The 16,538-nt window shown below is 42.1% G+C and overlaps 4 protein-coding genes and 1 long non-coding RNA gene across 6 annotated transcripts in view; 1 reads left to right on the forward strand and 4 right to left on the reverse strand.

Moving 5' to 3' along the window:
• Positions 1–16,538, reverse strand: part of HOXC10 (homeobox C10) — a 211,437-nt gene that overhangs the window by 146,444 nt on the left and 48,455 nt on the right. The gene's annotated exons all lie outside the window — the stretch shown is intronic.
• Positions 1–16,538, reverse strand: part of HOXC4 (homeobox C4) — a 58,301-nt gene that overhangs the window by 34,356 nt on the left and 7,407 nt on the right. The gene's annotated exons all lie outside the window — the stretch shown is intronic.
• HOXC5 (homeobox C5) lies at positions 126–2,580 on the reverse strand. The gene is made up of 2 exons (XM_060762888.2): positions 1,716–2,580; positions 126–376 (listed from the first exon to the last, which is right to left on the reverse strand). The coding sequence occupies exons 1-2, from the start codon at positions 2,290–2,292 to the stop codon at positions 162–164; spliced, it is 792 nt and encodes a 263-aa protein (XP_060618871.2). The 5' UTR covers positions 2,293–2,580; the 3' UTR covers positions 126–161.
• On the reverse strand, positions 5,125–11,445 carry HOXC6 (homeobox C6). Of its 2 annotated transcripts, none has more exons than XM_060762890.2 (2): positions 7,552–11,445; positions 5,125–6,584 (listed from the first exon to the last, which is right to left on the reverse strand). In XM_060762890.2, the coding sequence occupies exons 1-2, from the start codon at positions 7,949–7,951 to the stop codon at positions 6,274–6,276; spliced, it is 711 nt and encodes a 236-aa protein (XP_060618873.1). In that variant the 5' UTR covers positions 7,952–11,445; the 3' UTR covers positions 5,125–6,273. The 2 variants fall into 2 exon arrangements, with proteins under 2 accessions (XP_060618873.1, XP_060618872.1); XM_060762889.2 differs by having other exon boundaries at positions 5,125–6,608.
• LOC132767677 (uncharacterized) lies at positions 6,383–15,851 on the forward strand. The gene is made up of 2 exons (XR_010909282.1): positions 6,383–6,617; positions 14,798–15,851. It is a non-coding gene; the product is annotated as an uncharacterized lncRNA (long non-coding RNA).

Consider the following 16,538-nt stretch of genomic DNA (forward strand, 5'->3'; position numbering starts at 1 on the left):
CCCGCCCCTCCCGCCCCTTCCCTCTCCCCACCTCCCAAAGAGAAAGTTTTCTCAAGGTAGGCTTACCCCAAACACTCTGCTTCAAAGTGAAAGGACTCTCTTTCCCTCCCCCCCCCCCCCCCTCATTCCCCTATTCCCAGCCTAAACCCAGGCGGTTCTACCTAGAGGGATTCTTTGCTTTTCAATTTGGAATCTTTCTTCCATTTCATCCTCCGGTTTTGAAACCATATTTTGATCTGCCTCTCATTCAGGCAGAGGTTGTTGGCGATCTCTATGCGCCGCCGGCGGGTGAGATATCTGTTAAAATGGAACTCTTTTTCTAGTTCCAGAGTTTGGTAACGAGTGTAGCTGGTTCTGGAGCGTTTGCCATCTGCTTCTGGAATATAAAAGACATGTGATTAAAAAAAAACCTAATCGTAGAAGCAGCAAATAATAATAATAATAATGCCAACAGCAACAACATAAGTAACAACTATCCTGAAATAAGGGGAAACAGAGAACAAAATATAGGAAAGTAACAGAACTTTTTTTCTTCCTACCCATACTTATACCCACACACACATATATATATAAACACACACATATATATATGTATACACATGCATATATACACACATACACATACACACACATATATGTATATGTGTGTATATAAACACACATATACATGTACACACAGAGATATATGTATATACACACACATATACACACAGATATATACACATATACATGTACACACAGATATATGCATAAACACACACATACACGCACACACATATATATATATGTATATACACATATATGTATATATATACACATGTGTATATACATGTATATGTGTGTATATACCCACATATACATGTACACACAGATATATGTATATATACACACACATATATACACATATACATGTACACACAGATATATGCATATATACACACATACACATACACACACATATATGTATATGTGTGTATATAAACACACATATACATGTACACACAGAGATATATGTATATACACACACATATATATATACACATATATATGTGTGTATATATATAGACGCACATATATGTATATACAGATGTATATATGTGTGTGTGTATATATGTGTGTGTGTATGTATATATATATATATATATATATATACACATACATACACACACACACACACACACATATATATGTATATACATAATAAAGTTTTGAGATCAAGCAAAGGTTAGTCACTGAAAAAGTAATTTCCACTTCCACCCTGGGAAAGTGTACTAAAAGAAGGGAAATTTTATCCATTTCCTAGGTTGGGAGAGAGGCAAAGTCATGGTTTCAGGGGAGGAAGTGGAAAGGTCTAGGGGTGGGGAACGATAAAAAAGCCAATCCCCAACACAAACCCCCAGCTCCTTCCTATTAAACCTTCTGCGGGTTTCCAAGTCTGTTCTCCCCCTTCAAAATCTTTTTCCTTCTCCCCCACTCTCTCCCCCAAAAATGGAATATTGCCTTTATACCCGTTTTGTTTCTATGATCCAATTATGCCGTCATAAATTTGGGCGTCTATAGCCTCTAAGCCTTTTAGTGGACAGTTTTACGAGCAATTGATGCCTTAGTCGTAAAATTTACGACCCCAGGTTTTTTTTCCCCCTTATTATTTGCCCCGTATGGCCTATAAAACCCAGGCAAATCCTGTGAAACAAAATCGAGAAGCGAAAGTTTACCGTGGCTCATGTGTAGTTTGGTCATCCACGGATATATTTGCGGTGGCTGCTGTTGTTGTTGTTGCTGCTGCTGCTGCTGTTGATGGTGGTGGTGTTGGTGGTGTTGTTGTTGGTGTTGGTGGTGCTGTGGCTGCTGCAGGGACTGCCCGCTTTGCTGGGCTGTTTGCACCGGCTCACTCTTGATTTCCCCACTGCTCTTAGATCTATCTTCCAACGGCGTGGTGGGGTTGTTGGGGTGGCTGTTGGTGCTGCTGCTGCTGTTGCCACCAGCTTTCTGACTGTAAATTCCTGGGTTCAGAGAAGCCTGGTCGTCTCTGCCTAAAGTGTGCCCTGAAGATCCCATGACTGTACAAGAAGGTCGCTCGGGGTTAGGTCTGGGGTTTGAAGACATGTCCACACCGTTGAGAGAGTTGGAAGCCCCAGATGGAGGGAATGTAATGCTCAGATCCAGCCCACTGTAGCAATACCTGGATGGCTGAATCTCAGACACAGATCCATAATTCCCATAACTTTGCATGGAATACGCAGGAACATTTTGATTTTGCTTATAGAAGGAGTTGGCTACGTAGGAACTCATGTCAGGAATTATATTTCCCCCCCACCCCACCCCACAGTTTCTCTTTCTCTCTCTCTCTCTTTCCCTCTCCCTCTCTCACACCCCTTTGATTAGGCTTGATTTGTGGCCCTTTTGAAGTTCAGGGTTTTTTGTTCTCCAAAGTGCAGAATTTATAGGTGGGGATTCTTCTTTTCTTTATTCTATGTGCGCTGCCCAAATATGGGATGTTTAAATAGAATCACGTGACGGTGTTGGCCAGTCATAAATTTGGCTTGATGACCCCAGGAGGTTATTGATGGAAGCCCGTGAAACGTATGTGAAATGTTGGCATAACGGGGGAAGAAAAGGCCCCACACTCCAAACACCGAGACAATGAGACTACAGCGTCACCTGGTGCTGAGTCGAGGGTATGGCGCCTCGTAAAATACTACCCCTCTACTCACGCTCCAGGCTGGTGGGTGGGAAAGGAGGTGCACAGCCGCCCCTAAGGCCTCTCAGGGATGGAAGGAGAGGAAGACTAGGGATGGTTTCCTGGCCAGAGGGTGGAAAATATGCCTTTGATGTAGGATGGTATACAACAAGGCCTCAGGCTTCATACGCATGTAGTAATTACATTTCCTCCAAGGTAATTATATTTCCTCCAAGGTAGCACTCTGTTACTGAAATCCTGTTCTTCTGCACATGTGTGTGTGTGTGTGTGTGTGTGTGCAGAGATCAGTCCAATATGAGCCTCTTGGGTGGATTTCGTGATAACACACAAGGCCTCTCATCATACATGCCTAAGCCTTACATCCACATGGAACACAACTAAGGAACACTTCTAGTGTCCTCAGTATAATAATTCACACACACACACACACTAATGTAGGTAAACATGGGATATTATATATATATTTCTGAATTTTTATCTCAGTTCATGTGTTTTGTGTACATTCACGCATGGACTGCTTTGTTGACATGGAATGGGACTGTTGTTCTGTTGAGACACCCTCAGCAGATGCTGTAGCATCTCCTCTTCTTTGCATATGTCTTTGTATACCTCCTGTGCAGTGTCTTTCAGAGCTGATATTTCTATGTGTGTGTGTGTGCAGTGGAGGTTGTGAATCAGCTCAGGCTCTCCATAAATCAGCCTTGTACCTCGGGTGAATGCATAAACATTCACCTTGCTTTTGGTTCTGCCTATGGATATGTGTGTTTGAGTGTGGAAGCACGTGAGAAGCCTCTTTTAAAAGCCCCTGGAGCTTTCCAGCAGGTAAAAGTATGTACTAACTTCCACCTTCCTGGCTTATTGCAGTTTGCTTGTTGCAAACATGGAGCTGGTTCTGCGGGGATTTCCTACAGAATAAATCCAGCTCTTCCTGAGTGTTAGGGAAATATAGCTGGGAACATAAGAAAACATGCCTTCTTTACTAAGGTTGTGGTTCTATACCTATTCAGTTTCATTGGACTCAATGAGACTTATTTACTCTCTCTCTCTCTATATATATATATAGAGAGAGAGAGAATATATATAGATAGATAGATAGATAGATAGATAGAGAGTAAATATATATAGATAGATGGATAGATAGAGCGAGAGAGAGAGAGAGAGAGAGAGTAAATAAGTCTCATTGAGTCCAATGAAACTGAATAGATATAGAACCACAACCTATGTATATGTATGTATGTATGTATATATGTGTGTATACACACACACACACACATATAATAACATAATCATCACTTTAATAACCGGGTCAGAATAATACTTTATTTCTCTTCTCATTTTATGGTGGTTTAAATACTACAGGTATTGTGTTTTTATTTAAGTGGATACCTTTTTTAAAAAACAAACAAATCATACAACCTTTTTTTTTTGTTCCTGTTAGCATGCTTATTTTAAGGTTTGGATCTCTCAGGGTAGAGGGCCATTCGTAAACAGGCTCAGAAATGTTAAATTACACAGAGACATAACACACAATTTGCTTTCCGATAGACATATATTTCGGTCTTTAAAATATGTGTGATCTCTGTAGGAATTGTTCTAAGCTTTGGAGATGGCTAGGGATGTTATTAAATCCTCGGAATGGGTTTTGGACACAAGAGAGGGAGCGAATCGCCTCGCCATGGGTTTCCAAGGACACTTCGGGGCTTTTGTTTTATTCCAAGCGTTAAAGAGAAGGGAAGCCCCCTTAGGAAATGTCTGTATTTAGAGCTGAGGGCTTGGATCCCAGACGTTTGCATCTGGCTCTCTGAGCTGAGCATCCATGTTAGTCCTGACCTAAAGCCGCAATCTCACATTATTGCACACATTACAGACTAAAGTCGAGTCAGTTGCATTTTCCAAGGATTTCTTGGCACACTTTTTAAAAATCGCCACAACTCCCCTTTGTAACATTTCTAACCTCAAAATAAATTTTAGAAAAAAATATAATTTTGATAATCAGAAAACAATTTCAAGAGTTTCCTATTTTTATTTTTTTAAATAAACTGACACGTTTATTCTGAAATATATTACCTGCCCTTAGGGGGGAAAATATTCTAATAAGGTTTTTTTTTTAATCACATGGATATGTAAATATATATATTTTATGCAGTTTTCACTGTAGTGTAGTGAGAAAAAAGAAGTGTCCCGAAACAATATTTCCTCTGTATATGTGTCTGTGTCTGTCTAGTGCAGGCAAGATTTTATTTTTAAGGAAAGATCCCCCATATAAACAGCCAGAAGCAAATTCTCTCTGCCACCACCCTGTTTCACTTTGGAGTAAACATGGCGAGAATGGTGCAGACAGAAAGCAGGTAGACAGAAAAAGGGACATCCACACTCTCCTGTGAAACGTCTTCTTTTCTCAATTCCAGAAATCAAGCCGTCAATTTTAAAAATAATATCCAGTTTTTATTAAATACTCAACCATAGTCCTCTGGACGTGACCTTTATACATGATGTTAGAGAGAGTGTTAACACAAGATTTATTATTATTATTTTAAAATGTTGTTCTCCTACTTGCTATAGAATGCCATTCACTTTTATACTGTTTTGAAACATTACAGTGCTAAACATAAATATAAATACAGAGACCACAAATACAGCTAAAAATATTCACACAGGAACTGTCACAGTTTGTAGTATGCATAATGACCCCAGGTAGTGTTTTTTTTTTAAATACAATTAGTTCACTCTGGAAAATGCTATATTTAGGTAGACATAGCTTGGAGGTGAGGAAGGTGGGAGTGAGAGGAAGGAAGGAAGGAAGGAAAGGAGGAAGGAAGGAGGGAAGGAAGGAAGGAGGGAAGGATGGGGGTACAAAGGGACAGCATTTTCATAGGGAGAGGCAATTCCAGTCTCTTTATCATCATCATCACCATCTCCATCATCATCATTATCATGATTTGGGAAGTGAACCTCTTTTGACATGGCGGATCCCAACATTTCTCCCCAAAGCTGCTCCTATAGGGTGCTCGGCCTTTTTCAACCCAATATTTCTTCAAGGGGAAAGGAAGATGGGAAGTGGGAAGTGGGATGAAGGGGGTGCTTAGGGATGTGGGATGAGGGGGGGGGGAGATGTGGGATGAGTGGAGGAAGGTTTGTGGCATTAAATAAAGTCTCTATGCAGAGATGTCTATTGCTGGGCTCCTCGGAGGAAGGAGAAAGGGTGGGTGGGGCTGAAGGGTTTGGGGTACCATTAGAAGGACATCCAGAGAGGTTTGAAACCTGGCTAGGAAATTGGGGGGGGGGGATCAGTGCCCAAAAGTGGGGGAAATGGGGGGGAGGGGAGATGGAGAAAGAGGAACTCTACCCTTTCCACATTTCTCTCCCCACCTCCCTTCTCCCTCTGTCTCTCTCCTTTTAATAATGTGGCCCAATGTGCAGTGGTAACAGAGGAAGGCAAAGGAAGGCTAGGAGCACATTTTGGAAAGGGGGAGGTCAAAGGGAGAAGGGGAGAAAGAAAGCAAGGGGGGATCGTGTGTGTTGTTGGGGACTGGAAGGTGGGAAGAGGCTGGGGCAAAGGGAGCTGCCAGTGTTCATTCCTTTGGTTTTTCCTCCTCTGTTTCTTCTCGTTTCTCCTCCTTTGCGCCCAAGCTATCGGCGGCGGCTCCAGCGCCACCTCCCCCAGACAGGGTGGAACTCAAGTTGCTCTCTTTTTTCCATTTCATCCTCCTGTTTTGGAACCAGATCTTGATCTGGCGTTCCGTGAGGCAGAGCGCGTTGGCGATCTCGATCCGCCTCCGTCGCGTCAAGTAGCGGTTGAAATGGAACTCTTTCTCCAGCTCCAAGGTCTGGTAGCGGGAGTAGATCTGGCGCCCCCGCCTCCGATCTGCCCCATAGCCGACCCCTATGGATTCGGAAAACACACAAACTAAAAAAGGTTAGCTACAGAGTGAGGGACGGGTTGGTTTCAAAACGTTAAGTGCATGCAAACAGGCACCCCAGGAAGGGAAAGGAAGGGGGAGACACCTCCATGGAATCCATCCACTTCCCCAACCCCAGCCTCCATCTTCTTGCCTTCATTGTCATACATTCCCCCCTCCTCTTCTCGCAAACACAATTTAATTCTGCCCCTTCTGTCTTGCTACCCCCATTAAAACCCCTCCATCACACGTGGAAGGGATTTCTGCTCAAAAGACTGTTCTGGTCTTCTTTGCAAAGGTTCAGAACGTGCTCTTTTTGCATTATTTCTGCAGACTTGGGGGGGGGGGGAGCACCCTAATTACATCTCCCTCCAATGTTACTTTAATGACAAAGAATACACATTCCTTCCATATATATATATATATATATATCCTTCAATGTATATCAATATATATATATATATATATATATATCTTCATAAATCCCAGTTTTCAAGCCTGGCATTGCAAAATAAAATACAGACACATCCCCTTTTACATTCCCTCCCCCGCTTCAGAAGAAATCCTCTCTTTCCTCACCTCACAGAGAAACCAAAACGCCAAGGCAATCAAGTCAAAATCAGGGGAAAGACCCAGCTTCTCTTCCCTATACCTTCTATTTAACCCACCCTCCCCCTATTTTTTTTCTTCCAAGGGGGGTAAAAATCAGAGCTGATTGCACTTTATTATGGATCTGTTACACTCTCAAAAGTCTTTTAATTAGAAAGAGCATAACAAGCCATATTTGCCTGCAACAACTTAACAAATAAAAGGCCTGTAGCGGCAACTGTGAGGAAGCTATATTATTGTTTTTATGGGGCCATAAAAAGTAGCAGAGCCTGTTCTGCGAGGGAGACGGTCGTAAAGATGGTTCAGTTTATTTAATTTATCTCTGCAAGCTGTAAAACTTACCACTGTGGGAGTTCATGCGCTGCATCCACGGGTATATCTGAATGCTAGTTTTCTGTTCCTGGGACGTGCTCCTGTTTTGGTCACTTGTAAAATCCTGTGCAATGGAAGTTTGTGTATTGTGTCCCATAGAATTTTGCCTGCAGCTAGAAAGCATGTCTTTTTCTTGGTAGAAAGCGTTAGATCCGTAATCATAGGGTCCCCGACTGGAGCTAAACACAACATTATCTTGCGGTGAGTAGAAAGGAGATGAATAGATCCTGTTTTGAGCAACCGCTGCTCCATAAGTTGAAAAATGCCTTACTGGGTCATAGGCAGTGGAATTGAGCGCCACGTTGGGCAGCACCTCTTGACCACTGGTGAGGTGGCAAGAGAGCGACGGGTTTGTGAAATAGGAATTCATCGCTTCCCCCCTATACCTGGCTTGTATGATTTCTTTAATATTTATTTCTGTCTCCAGTTTGTAGTCTGAACTAGATTGTTATAGGGACGGCTCCACTCCAGGACAGACAAAATGACAAAGTCAGCTGACCCGTTGTCAGCCAATAGGAAGCTAGATGTCAAGACACGGAAAAATTGCTTTTGCTTGTGTTGATTCCCCAGTTGAAACTAAGTATGCATTGAAAGTAAGTCTCGAAATTCTAAATATAAGGGGGTTTAGAAAGAAGAGGGGGGAAAATAGTAACTATAGCTTGGAAAGGGGGGGTTGGGAGGGGAAGAATGTTGAAAAGGGGAGGGGGACAGGAAGAAAGGAGGAAAGAAGGGAGGAAAAGAAGAAAGAAAGAGATTTCTTTCTTCAAAATCACAGTCCAAATAAGCCTTTACTTTAAAAAAAACAAACAGAAAATGAAGAAAAATTAAAGGGGGGGGGGGGGGAAAGATTCTCCCAGAAAAGGAACCAGGCTATTTATTCTTTCGAAAATGCTTGCTTAATATCTAACAACCAAATAGCTCAGAAATTATAGCTATAAATCTCAAGTGTGCATAAAATATTAAACCATAAATTCCCTTCCTCTCCACTAATTTACTGTTGGTCAATAAACGTGGGATCCAGGGCTTGTGTTCTTTATCAGACAATCCTGAAAGCCAGGAAAGGGGAAAAGGGGGTGACAGCTGGACAGAGACTGGTGTCTTTTAGTGGAATTCCAATATTCTGGAATCTGAAGAACTTTGCAGGCTCTTCAGACCTCTCTCTCTTCCCCCCCACCCCCCACCTCGCCTTGCAAGACAGAGTCCATTTTAAGTCTCTCCTTCTAGTATATGGAGATATGTTTCTAAATACTTTCATAGTAATTTTTCTGAAGTTGAAATGGCTAAAATAATGTTGACATTTGCAACGCCAACTGCCTCCCCACTTTGAATCCAGCACTACTTTTCCCCCCTTTTGGAGTGGTGTTTGTTAGAGAGACCACCTCGTGTTTACCTTTGTGAAAGTGAGGCGGGGGTGAGGGGGGGATGGGGGAGGAAAAAATATTTATGGTCCCAGATAACTGTTGGTGATTAGAAAACTTCTCCTTTGAAATATTTAGTTAGATTGGAGTGTGGATTCTATTCGCCTCCTCGGGTGGATTTGCACCGACACACTAATTGAAATGAAGACAGCTAATCTAATTTTAATTCCAATCCAGTGCCATAAATTGTTCCTTAAATGTAAAATATACCTGCTGATCTGTAAACAGAGGAAGGTCCCTTCATCATTCCATTGACTTGCTATTTAAAAATTCAATTAAAGGCTAGGAAATCCTGGCCTGATTTCCATGTACATGTTAGGAGTGGGTGGCTGCGGCTTTTGTTTAGTTATTTTAAAGGTCCAATTTGTGTGGAATGGCCCATAAAATGAAATCAGACCCCAGCACCTAGAAAGCGTAGAATATTTCTCAGTACGAGTTCTCTGGGTGTCTCCATACTTTGAACATTTCTCTTGGGGGGTGGGATCTCTTTGAAAGGTTTGGTGGAGGGAGTAAAATGGGGAGCTCACCCCCCAGGCCCCCCTACTCCAACAGGAACCCAGATGCCCAGAGATTTTATGATCTTTTTCCTCTGTGCAACAAAGCAAAGTAATCAATGGTAGTCATAAAGCCATAAACGGGACTACAACTGACAAAAAAAGGCCTGAAGTATTCATCTTGTGTAACCTTAAGCATTCCATGAATATCAGTCTAAAGGGGGGGGGGAGTTGTGTTTGTGTTTTAAAGGAAAGGGGGGAAAGGGGAAAAAAGGCATCAGGAAACATAAGATAGCAAGAGTGTGTGTAGTTTGTTAAATATCTTCCCAGATGTGTCTCTGCCTATTCCATGTGTACACATGCCCTACCATAGTTAACATCCAAACTTTTTCACATTTATGGCTAGTATATATGTCATGGGGGATTAGAGCCTAGTATGCTAAATATAATCAACTTCCCTTTCTGATTTACTTGGCACATTGTGTTTAGGAGTCCATAGCTAAAATACACAGATACTGAGAGGAAATGACTGTGCATATGTATGTGTGTGTGTGTTTGTGTGTATATGAGAAGTGAGAAGAAAGACAAGAAAGTTAACCCTCCCCCGCTTTACACTCTTGGAAATATACATAACAATACACCTATGTTCCTGTACGTGTAGGAAGATAGTTAGTACAGAAGATAACCAAATAGACAAATTTAAATTTGAATTACTCGGAAGAAGTAGTGATATTGCCTGTGAAGCTAAAGATATATGCGTAAGTGAATGAGCGAGTGAGTGAATGAATGAATGAATGCATACATGTATGTGTATTTGTCTATTTCTATATTATATATGCACAATGTGTGTGAAAAGAAAAAGGGGTGCTCTTTCTGTCTTTTTGTCCTTCAAGGAGAGATCGTGTTTTTCTAATGACCCCTCCTCTCAAGATAGTTTTGTTTTTCTGTTTAGACTGCATTAAAATAAAATATTCCAGTGCAACAATTGTAACAGAATTTCACGTCTAGCAGGTTTTAATGTGGGTTGTTGTGAGTTTTTCGGGCTGTATGGCCATGTTCCAGAAGCATTGTCTCCTGACGTTTCGCCTGCATCTATGGCAAGCATCCTCAGAGGTTGTGAAGTTTTAATTTCCTGAAATTGGAGTGTTTATTTTTCTTTGCAGAATTATATAATAATCCACCTCACGGAATCTTAACATTTCTGAGATTATGCGATTACAAATAGAAAAGTTAGCCTTGGAAGGTGAGGAAAAGGAGAAGGTCTCATGCGTTGATATAAAGCGACCTGAATAAGTACCAAGAGACATTGAGGGCCCTTCCACACAGACACATAACCCAGAATATCAAGGCAGAAAATCCCACAATATCTGCTTTGAACTGGATTATCTGAGTCCACACTGCCATATATTCCAGTTCAAAACAGAAAATGTGGGATTTTATTCAACTGTATGGAAGGGGCTGAAGTGTCGAGGGCAAAGTGTTTTATGACTTTTTTTGGAAACAGAAGAGAAGACCTCAAAATGTGGCGGAGTTGTAGGGAAGAGAAAACAGCTGGCGCAAAAGCACAGAACCTTTCTGAACATTTGGTGGGATGGGAAAGGAAGAAGCCAAGGTAGCTACACCCCACCCTCAGCATCCTCCAAGGGTAATATTTTGGTTGCAATCCATATCTCACGTCCTTGACATTTACATATCGATGTGCATATATGTTTGCGTGTAGACCATTAATGTTTCGAGAATGAACGTGGCCAAAGGAGGAGACTACTTCTCCGCTCCTCTCTGCTGCCAACATGGACAGGGGAAATGTATAGCACTCGGTTTCTGCTTAAATTGGTCTGCAAACAATTATGTAAACTCATAGCAGAAGCAAGAACAGATGTTTTATTAAAACTGCTCCACCAGCAGTGGAAATATGCGCAAGTCTTGGAGTCGTTCTTGAAGAGCAGTTGGGTCTTTCTCTCCCAGCCCACCCCCCCCCCTCCCTGCCCCCTGGAGTTAAAGAGCCCACAGAAAGCTGCAATAACATACCCTGGACTCATAAACAGTTTCTCCCCCTTTTGGGGTTGTTACCCCCGATTTCAGCCCCACGCGGATGTTCAGGGAGAGGGAGGAGAATAATCTGCTCTTTCCCTCTCAGCTGTAATTAGCGAATTGATGAACTGATTTGGAAGAAAGCTTCAAAAATGCACACTCAACACATGTGTTTTCTATCCCCACTAATTGCTAGGAGGAAACAAGACTTATCATAGATCTCTCTCTCTCTCTCTCTTTCCCCTTCCCACCCCCCTCCGGTCTTGCAGCGGCAGTAAAAAGGCTGTCAGGAAGCTTCTGAGTTTTGTTGTGTTGAGCTGGGATGCAAATGTAGGCGCGTTTGTTGTTGCTTCGTCTGCTTCCAGGGAGAAAGGTGTTTTGTTCGAGGCTCATAATAACCAGGCGCTGTGTTGCGACCCAAGGGCAGACCCCACCCTCCTCCTTTCCCCCCTCCAAAAAAAAGCCCCCAAACCCTTCACAAATTCTCACCCCGTCTGTTGCCTAGGTGTAGAAAACTGCTTATTCATAAAAGAAAGGCAGGTTGTGTCTGGTTGGCTTTGGAGATGCCTCCCGCGTTGCCCCTGGGTCAATTGCGTTTGTTTACTGCCCATGTGCTGGGCCAGCCAGCCCGCATTTCTGCTGTGGAAAAAGTTTGGCATTATTCATGGAGAGATTGATAAGGAGGACTCCACCCTCGCCCCCCCCCCTTCCTTGTCTTTTTTTCCAGGCGGCGGCGGCGCGCGCACCCATCCAGCCCGTTGGCAACACGCGCTCGCGCTCCTTCCTCTCTCGTTGCAGAATCCCTTCCTGTCTGCCTCCTCGAGGCACCCATTCGTGTGTAATTTATAGGTCGGGAATTAGCATGGCAGCAGTGTACATGTGTTCGACAACATAGTGCAACATGCAGGCATGTTTTTTGCATGTGAGAGGTGTGTTTGTGTAATGTGTATATATATATAACCATATGTATACATTTCCAAAAAAAGTAAGACAGTCCTCCTTGATGATTCACTTCCCTTGCAAACAAAAGCTGCTGAGCAAACTTTTTTGTGAGTATGTATTGTCGAAGGCTTTCATGGCCGGAATCACTGGGTCGTTGTAGGTTTTTTCGGGCTATATGGCCATGGTCTAGAGGCATTATCTCCAGGTCCCTTCCACACACCCACATAACCCAGAATATCGAGGCAGAAAATCCCACATTATCTGCTTTGAACTGCATTATCTGAGTCCACACTGCCATATATTCCAGTTCAGAAAATGTGGGATTTTATTCAAGGAGCCCCAGAAATAAGAGAAGTCCAGAAATGAGGTCATAATCATATTTTTTTAATGGGTTCCATGCAAACGCACGTGGCACACCTAATTTCAGCTGGTCTCACTTTATATGTGTTCTCCTGGCCTTTTTGGGAGGTGACTTTTGTGCACCTCAACTTGTGATTATTTCTTTAGAGCGCTTTGCTCCTTAAGAGGCAGCTTCTTAATCAAACGCTGCCTCTGCTCTGCCTGTAAATAACCAAACAACAACAACAACAATAATAATGTGAAGATGCCAGCCACAGATGCAGGGGAAATTTTCCACAATACAACAAGAAGAGTACTAACAAAAGATGCAACTGAACCTATAAGGCACATGAAACGCCACAGGCCAATTCCTCCTGGCGCATAGTTTTGCACTGTTTTGATCTGCTCCTGTTATTACTGTCATGACTATCTGAAGTCTGCGAAGTTTCGCTCCCTTCCTTTCTGCCCGAACAACCCTATTCCAAGGTCCTTGGCAAAAAACGAAATACCTTATCCATAATTATTGTTGTGCAGGATATACAGAAATGGAACTAACCACGCTCAGGGCTGACTCTGGCTATTTAAATGTTTCATTATTTAATTTATTTTTTAAAATGGGCCCTCCCAAAAAAACTTTTCTTTCTGTCCCTGTCCCACAAAGTCCACGCTTGGGCCTGCAATAGCCCTCACTGTAAAGCCACCAAACCAAAACAAGACGAGCTCCAAAAGGGCCGGAGACGAGACGCGAATCTCTCTTCCGGTGAGGAGAAACCCCGGGTTTGTTTGGGGTTGTTTTGTTCCTGTTCCATGACTACCGAGAAAAGCAGTTTATAATCACTTAGCACTTTCTATCCACATTGTATGTGCATTCAGCTGGGCTGCTACATTGATTACAAGGATCTTTTCACTCATTCTATTTTGATAGAGGTTGTTCTATCCAGTGTATATGCCTGGTTTATGCAATGTATTATTTTTTCATACGTTGATGTATTTTATTTTATGTATGGGGTATTTTATGGCATCTTTGTGTCCTATTTTGTAAGTCTCTATGGGAGATGATGGAGAGGTATAAATAAAGTTTTATTGTTATTTTTATTATTATTGGGTTGCTGTGAGTTTTCCGGGCTTTATGGCCATGTTCCAGAAGCATTCTGTCCTAACATTTCGCCTGCATCTATGGCAGGCATCCTCAGAGGTTGTGAAGTCTGTGTATTGTCGAAGACTTTCATGGCTGGAATCACTAAGTTCTTGTGGGTTTTTTCGGGCTATATGGCCATGTTCTAGAGGCGTCAGGAGAAATGCCTCTAGAACATGGCCATATAGCCCGAAAAAACCCACAAGAACTTAGTTGTGAAGTCTGTTGGAAACTAGAAAAATGCCTTTGACAATATATTATTATTATTATTATTATTATTATTATTTCTGTGACTTTCGGCCATATTATTCTCTCTGCTGGTTCTTCCTCGCACTCTTGGGGCAAATACAAGCTAATGTAAATCGCTGGGGACCCCCTCCCCTATTTTTTGTGGAAAAATCGGAGTACATGCGAAGTACTTTGAGGAGAAATCTGTTTTTTTTTCTCACTCCCCACAAATTAAAACATGGATATTGAAAAATTTATATTCGAAAACATTGCTGGAAGGAATCGCCAATGGTTAAAAATGGGTCAATTTCAGAACATGCAACAGACATTTGGGATTTGGGACAGAAGAGAAGGCAATAATCAAAACATCATAGGATTTGTGGAGGGTGGCAAATCTGAGCATAGTCGAAACACAGCTAGTTCTGAGATTGACTAAATTGGCGAGGTGGTTTGAGCGTAGGATTAATTTTTTAAAATCAAGGAGAATATTTTCAACTCAAGATAATTCAGTCCTTGTCTGGTATTTTTGTCCAAAGCCCTTCTTCCCAGTCTAGATCTGGTGCCTGAACGGTTTTTGCCTGGTGTGTTTACATGCGTTTCCTTATCTGTCGCTTTTTCTTTGATTCTAGGTTTCTCGGGCTGCTCCCTTTCCAAAATTGGGGACCTTCAGGACTGAGATGCGGAGCTACATGACGAGCAAGGATCACCTCTCTTTTAAACTTTGCTCATTGATAAAAGACATTTCTTCTGAAGCAACAACTCTTGAGTGGGAAATGTTTGGGTCTGGATGAGTCCCTGGAACCAGAAAATCTACCTGAATGTATTTAGCCTGTTGTTGTTGTTGCAAGCACCATTATCAATGGGGTATACTTGGACACATACACAGTGTCTGTGTTTTACTGGTCGACTTAAAACTCCTCTGCCTCCCCCCTCGGCTCCTGTGCAATGTCTGCTGTCTCCCAATAGCTTTGCCCAACTTTGGAAACTTCACCAGGGGATGTTCAGTTTAGATAACTTTATGGGTGACTTGGATGGGCTCCTCTTCTTTATTTCTTTTTTTTATGGCACGGAAATGTTCCCCACAATGGTGGCCCTCCTTCCTTTTGACATTCAAGGGAGCTGACGTCACACCCACCGAGTTGTCATGGAGAACGGCAACCGGCTTAAAATTATAAAGCGTGATATTATGGCGAAACATAAAATAGGGATATAAGCAACGACGCACGCCCGCCCCGCCTGCCGATTAAACAAAGAAGAATATGATTTTAATACGTTCGGGAAGAATAATTCAGCGATGAGAAATGGTTGTCATTATCTACGAGTTCTTATTTGATTTTATTGTTTGCACATGGGGGAGAGGGAGGAGGGGAAAAATTAATCTCAGGACTCCAGAAAAACGGGGAGGGGGTTGAGAGAAAAAAGAAAGGAGAGGAGGAGAAGGAGGAGGGAAGGAGAAGTTGAGAGAGGAGAAACAAGAAGTTATGGCCCAACATTAGTGGCTTTAATGAGGTGTGTTTTTAAAAGGGGCGTCGACTGAGTTAAACTCTATATTGGAAGAGGCAATGCTTTTTCGATTTGCGCAGCCTTTAATGGAGGGGCAATTGCATATTTTAGGAGCTCTTTAAATACAGATATTATTTTGGGAAGAGAGGGCGGAATATAAATAAATTATTATTATTATTATTATTTTACTGACACAAAACCACGGTATGTCACAGCAAACGAGATCTCTATGCTGGATTTCCTATCACAAAATCAAAAGTCGAACACTTCCCAAGCATCTATTGAAGGGAACCCCTTTGGTCTGCACCCCAAGACTGGTGACAGAAAGCAAGCAGTCTCCTAGGTGAAGTAAAATGTCTTTATTCCAGTGTGGCCACACAGAGACTGTGTGATTTATTATTATTATTATTATTATTATTATTATTATTATTATTATTATTTTACTGACACCAGGCCCGTAGCCAGGATTTCGATAGGGGGGGCTGAGTTTGTTTGGGGGGGGGTTGAGTCTGAGCGAAAGAGGGTTTACCCTAGCAAACCTTTTGTATCCTTACCCCAATACCCCCATGCATATGGGATATATTGAGCATGGTGATCAGATCATGATATAAATAAACTTAACAGTTTAAATAATGTGCCAGTAAGGCCTTTTCACGAACCACCATGAGAATTTCAGGGGAGGGCTGAAGCCCCTCGAGCCCCCCCCCCCCCACATGCCTGACTGACACAAAACCACAGTATGTCACAGCAAACGAGATCTCTATGCTGGATTTTATATCACAAAATCAAAAGTCGAACACTTCCCAAGCATCTAGGACTGTGTGATATTATTATTATTATTATTATTATTATTATTATTATTATTAT

Source organism: Anolis sagrei, chromosome 2 (genome assembly GCF_037176765.1).
Source record: "Anolis sagrei isolate rAnoSag1 chromosome 2, rAnoSag1.mat, whole genome shotgun sequence".
Classification (NCBI taxonomy): domain Eukaryota; kingdom Metazoa; phylum Chordata; class Lepidosauria; order Squamata; family Dactyloidae; genus Anolis; species Anolis sagrei.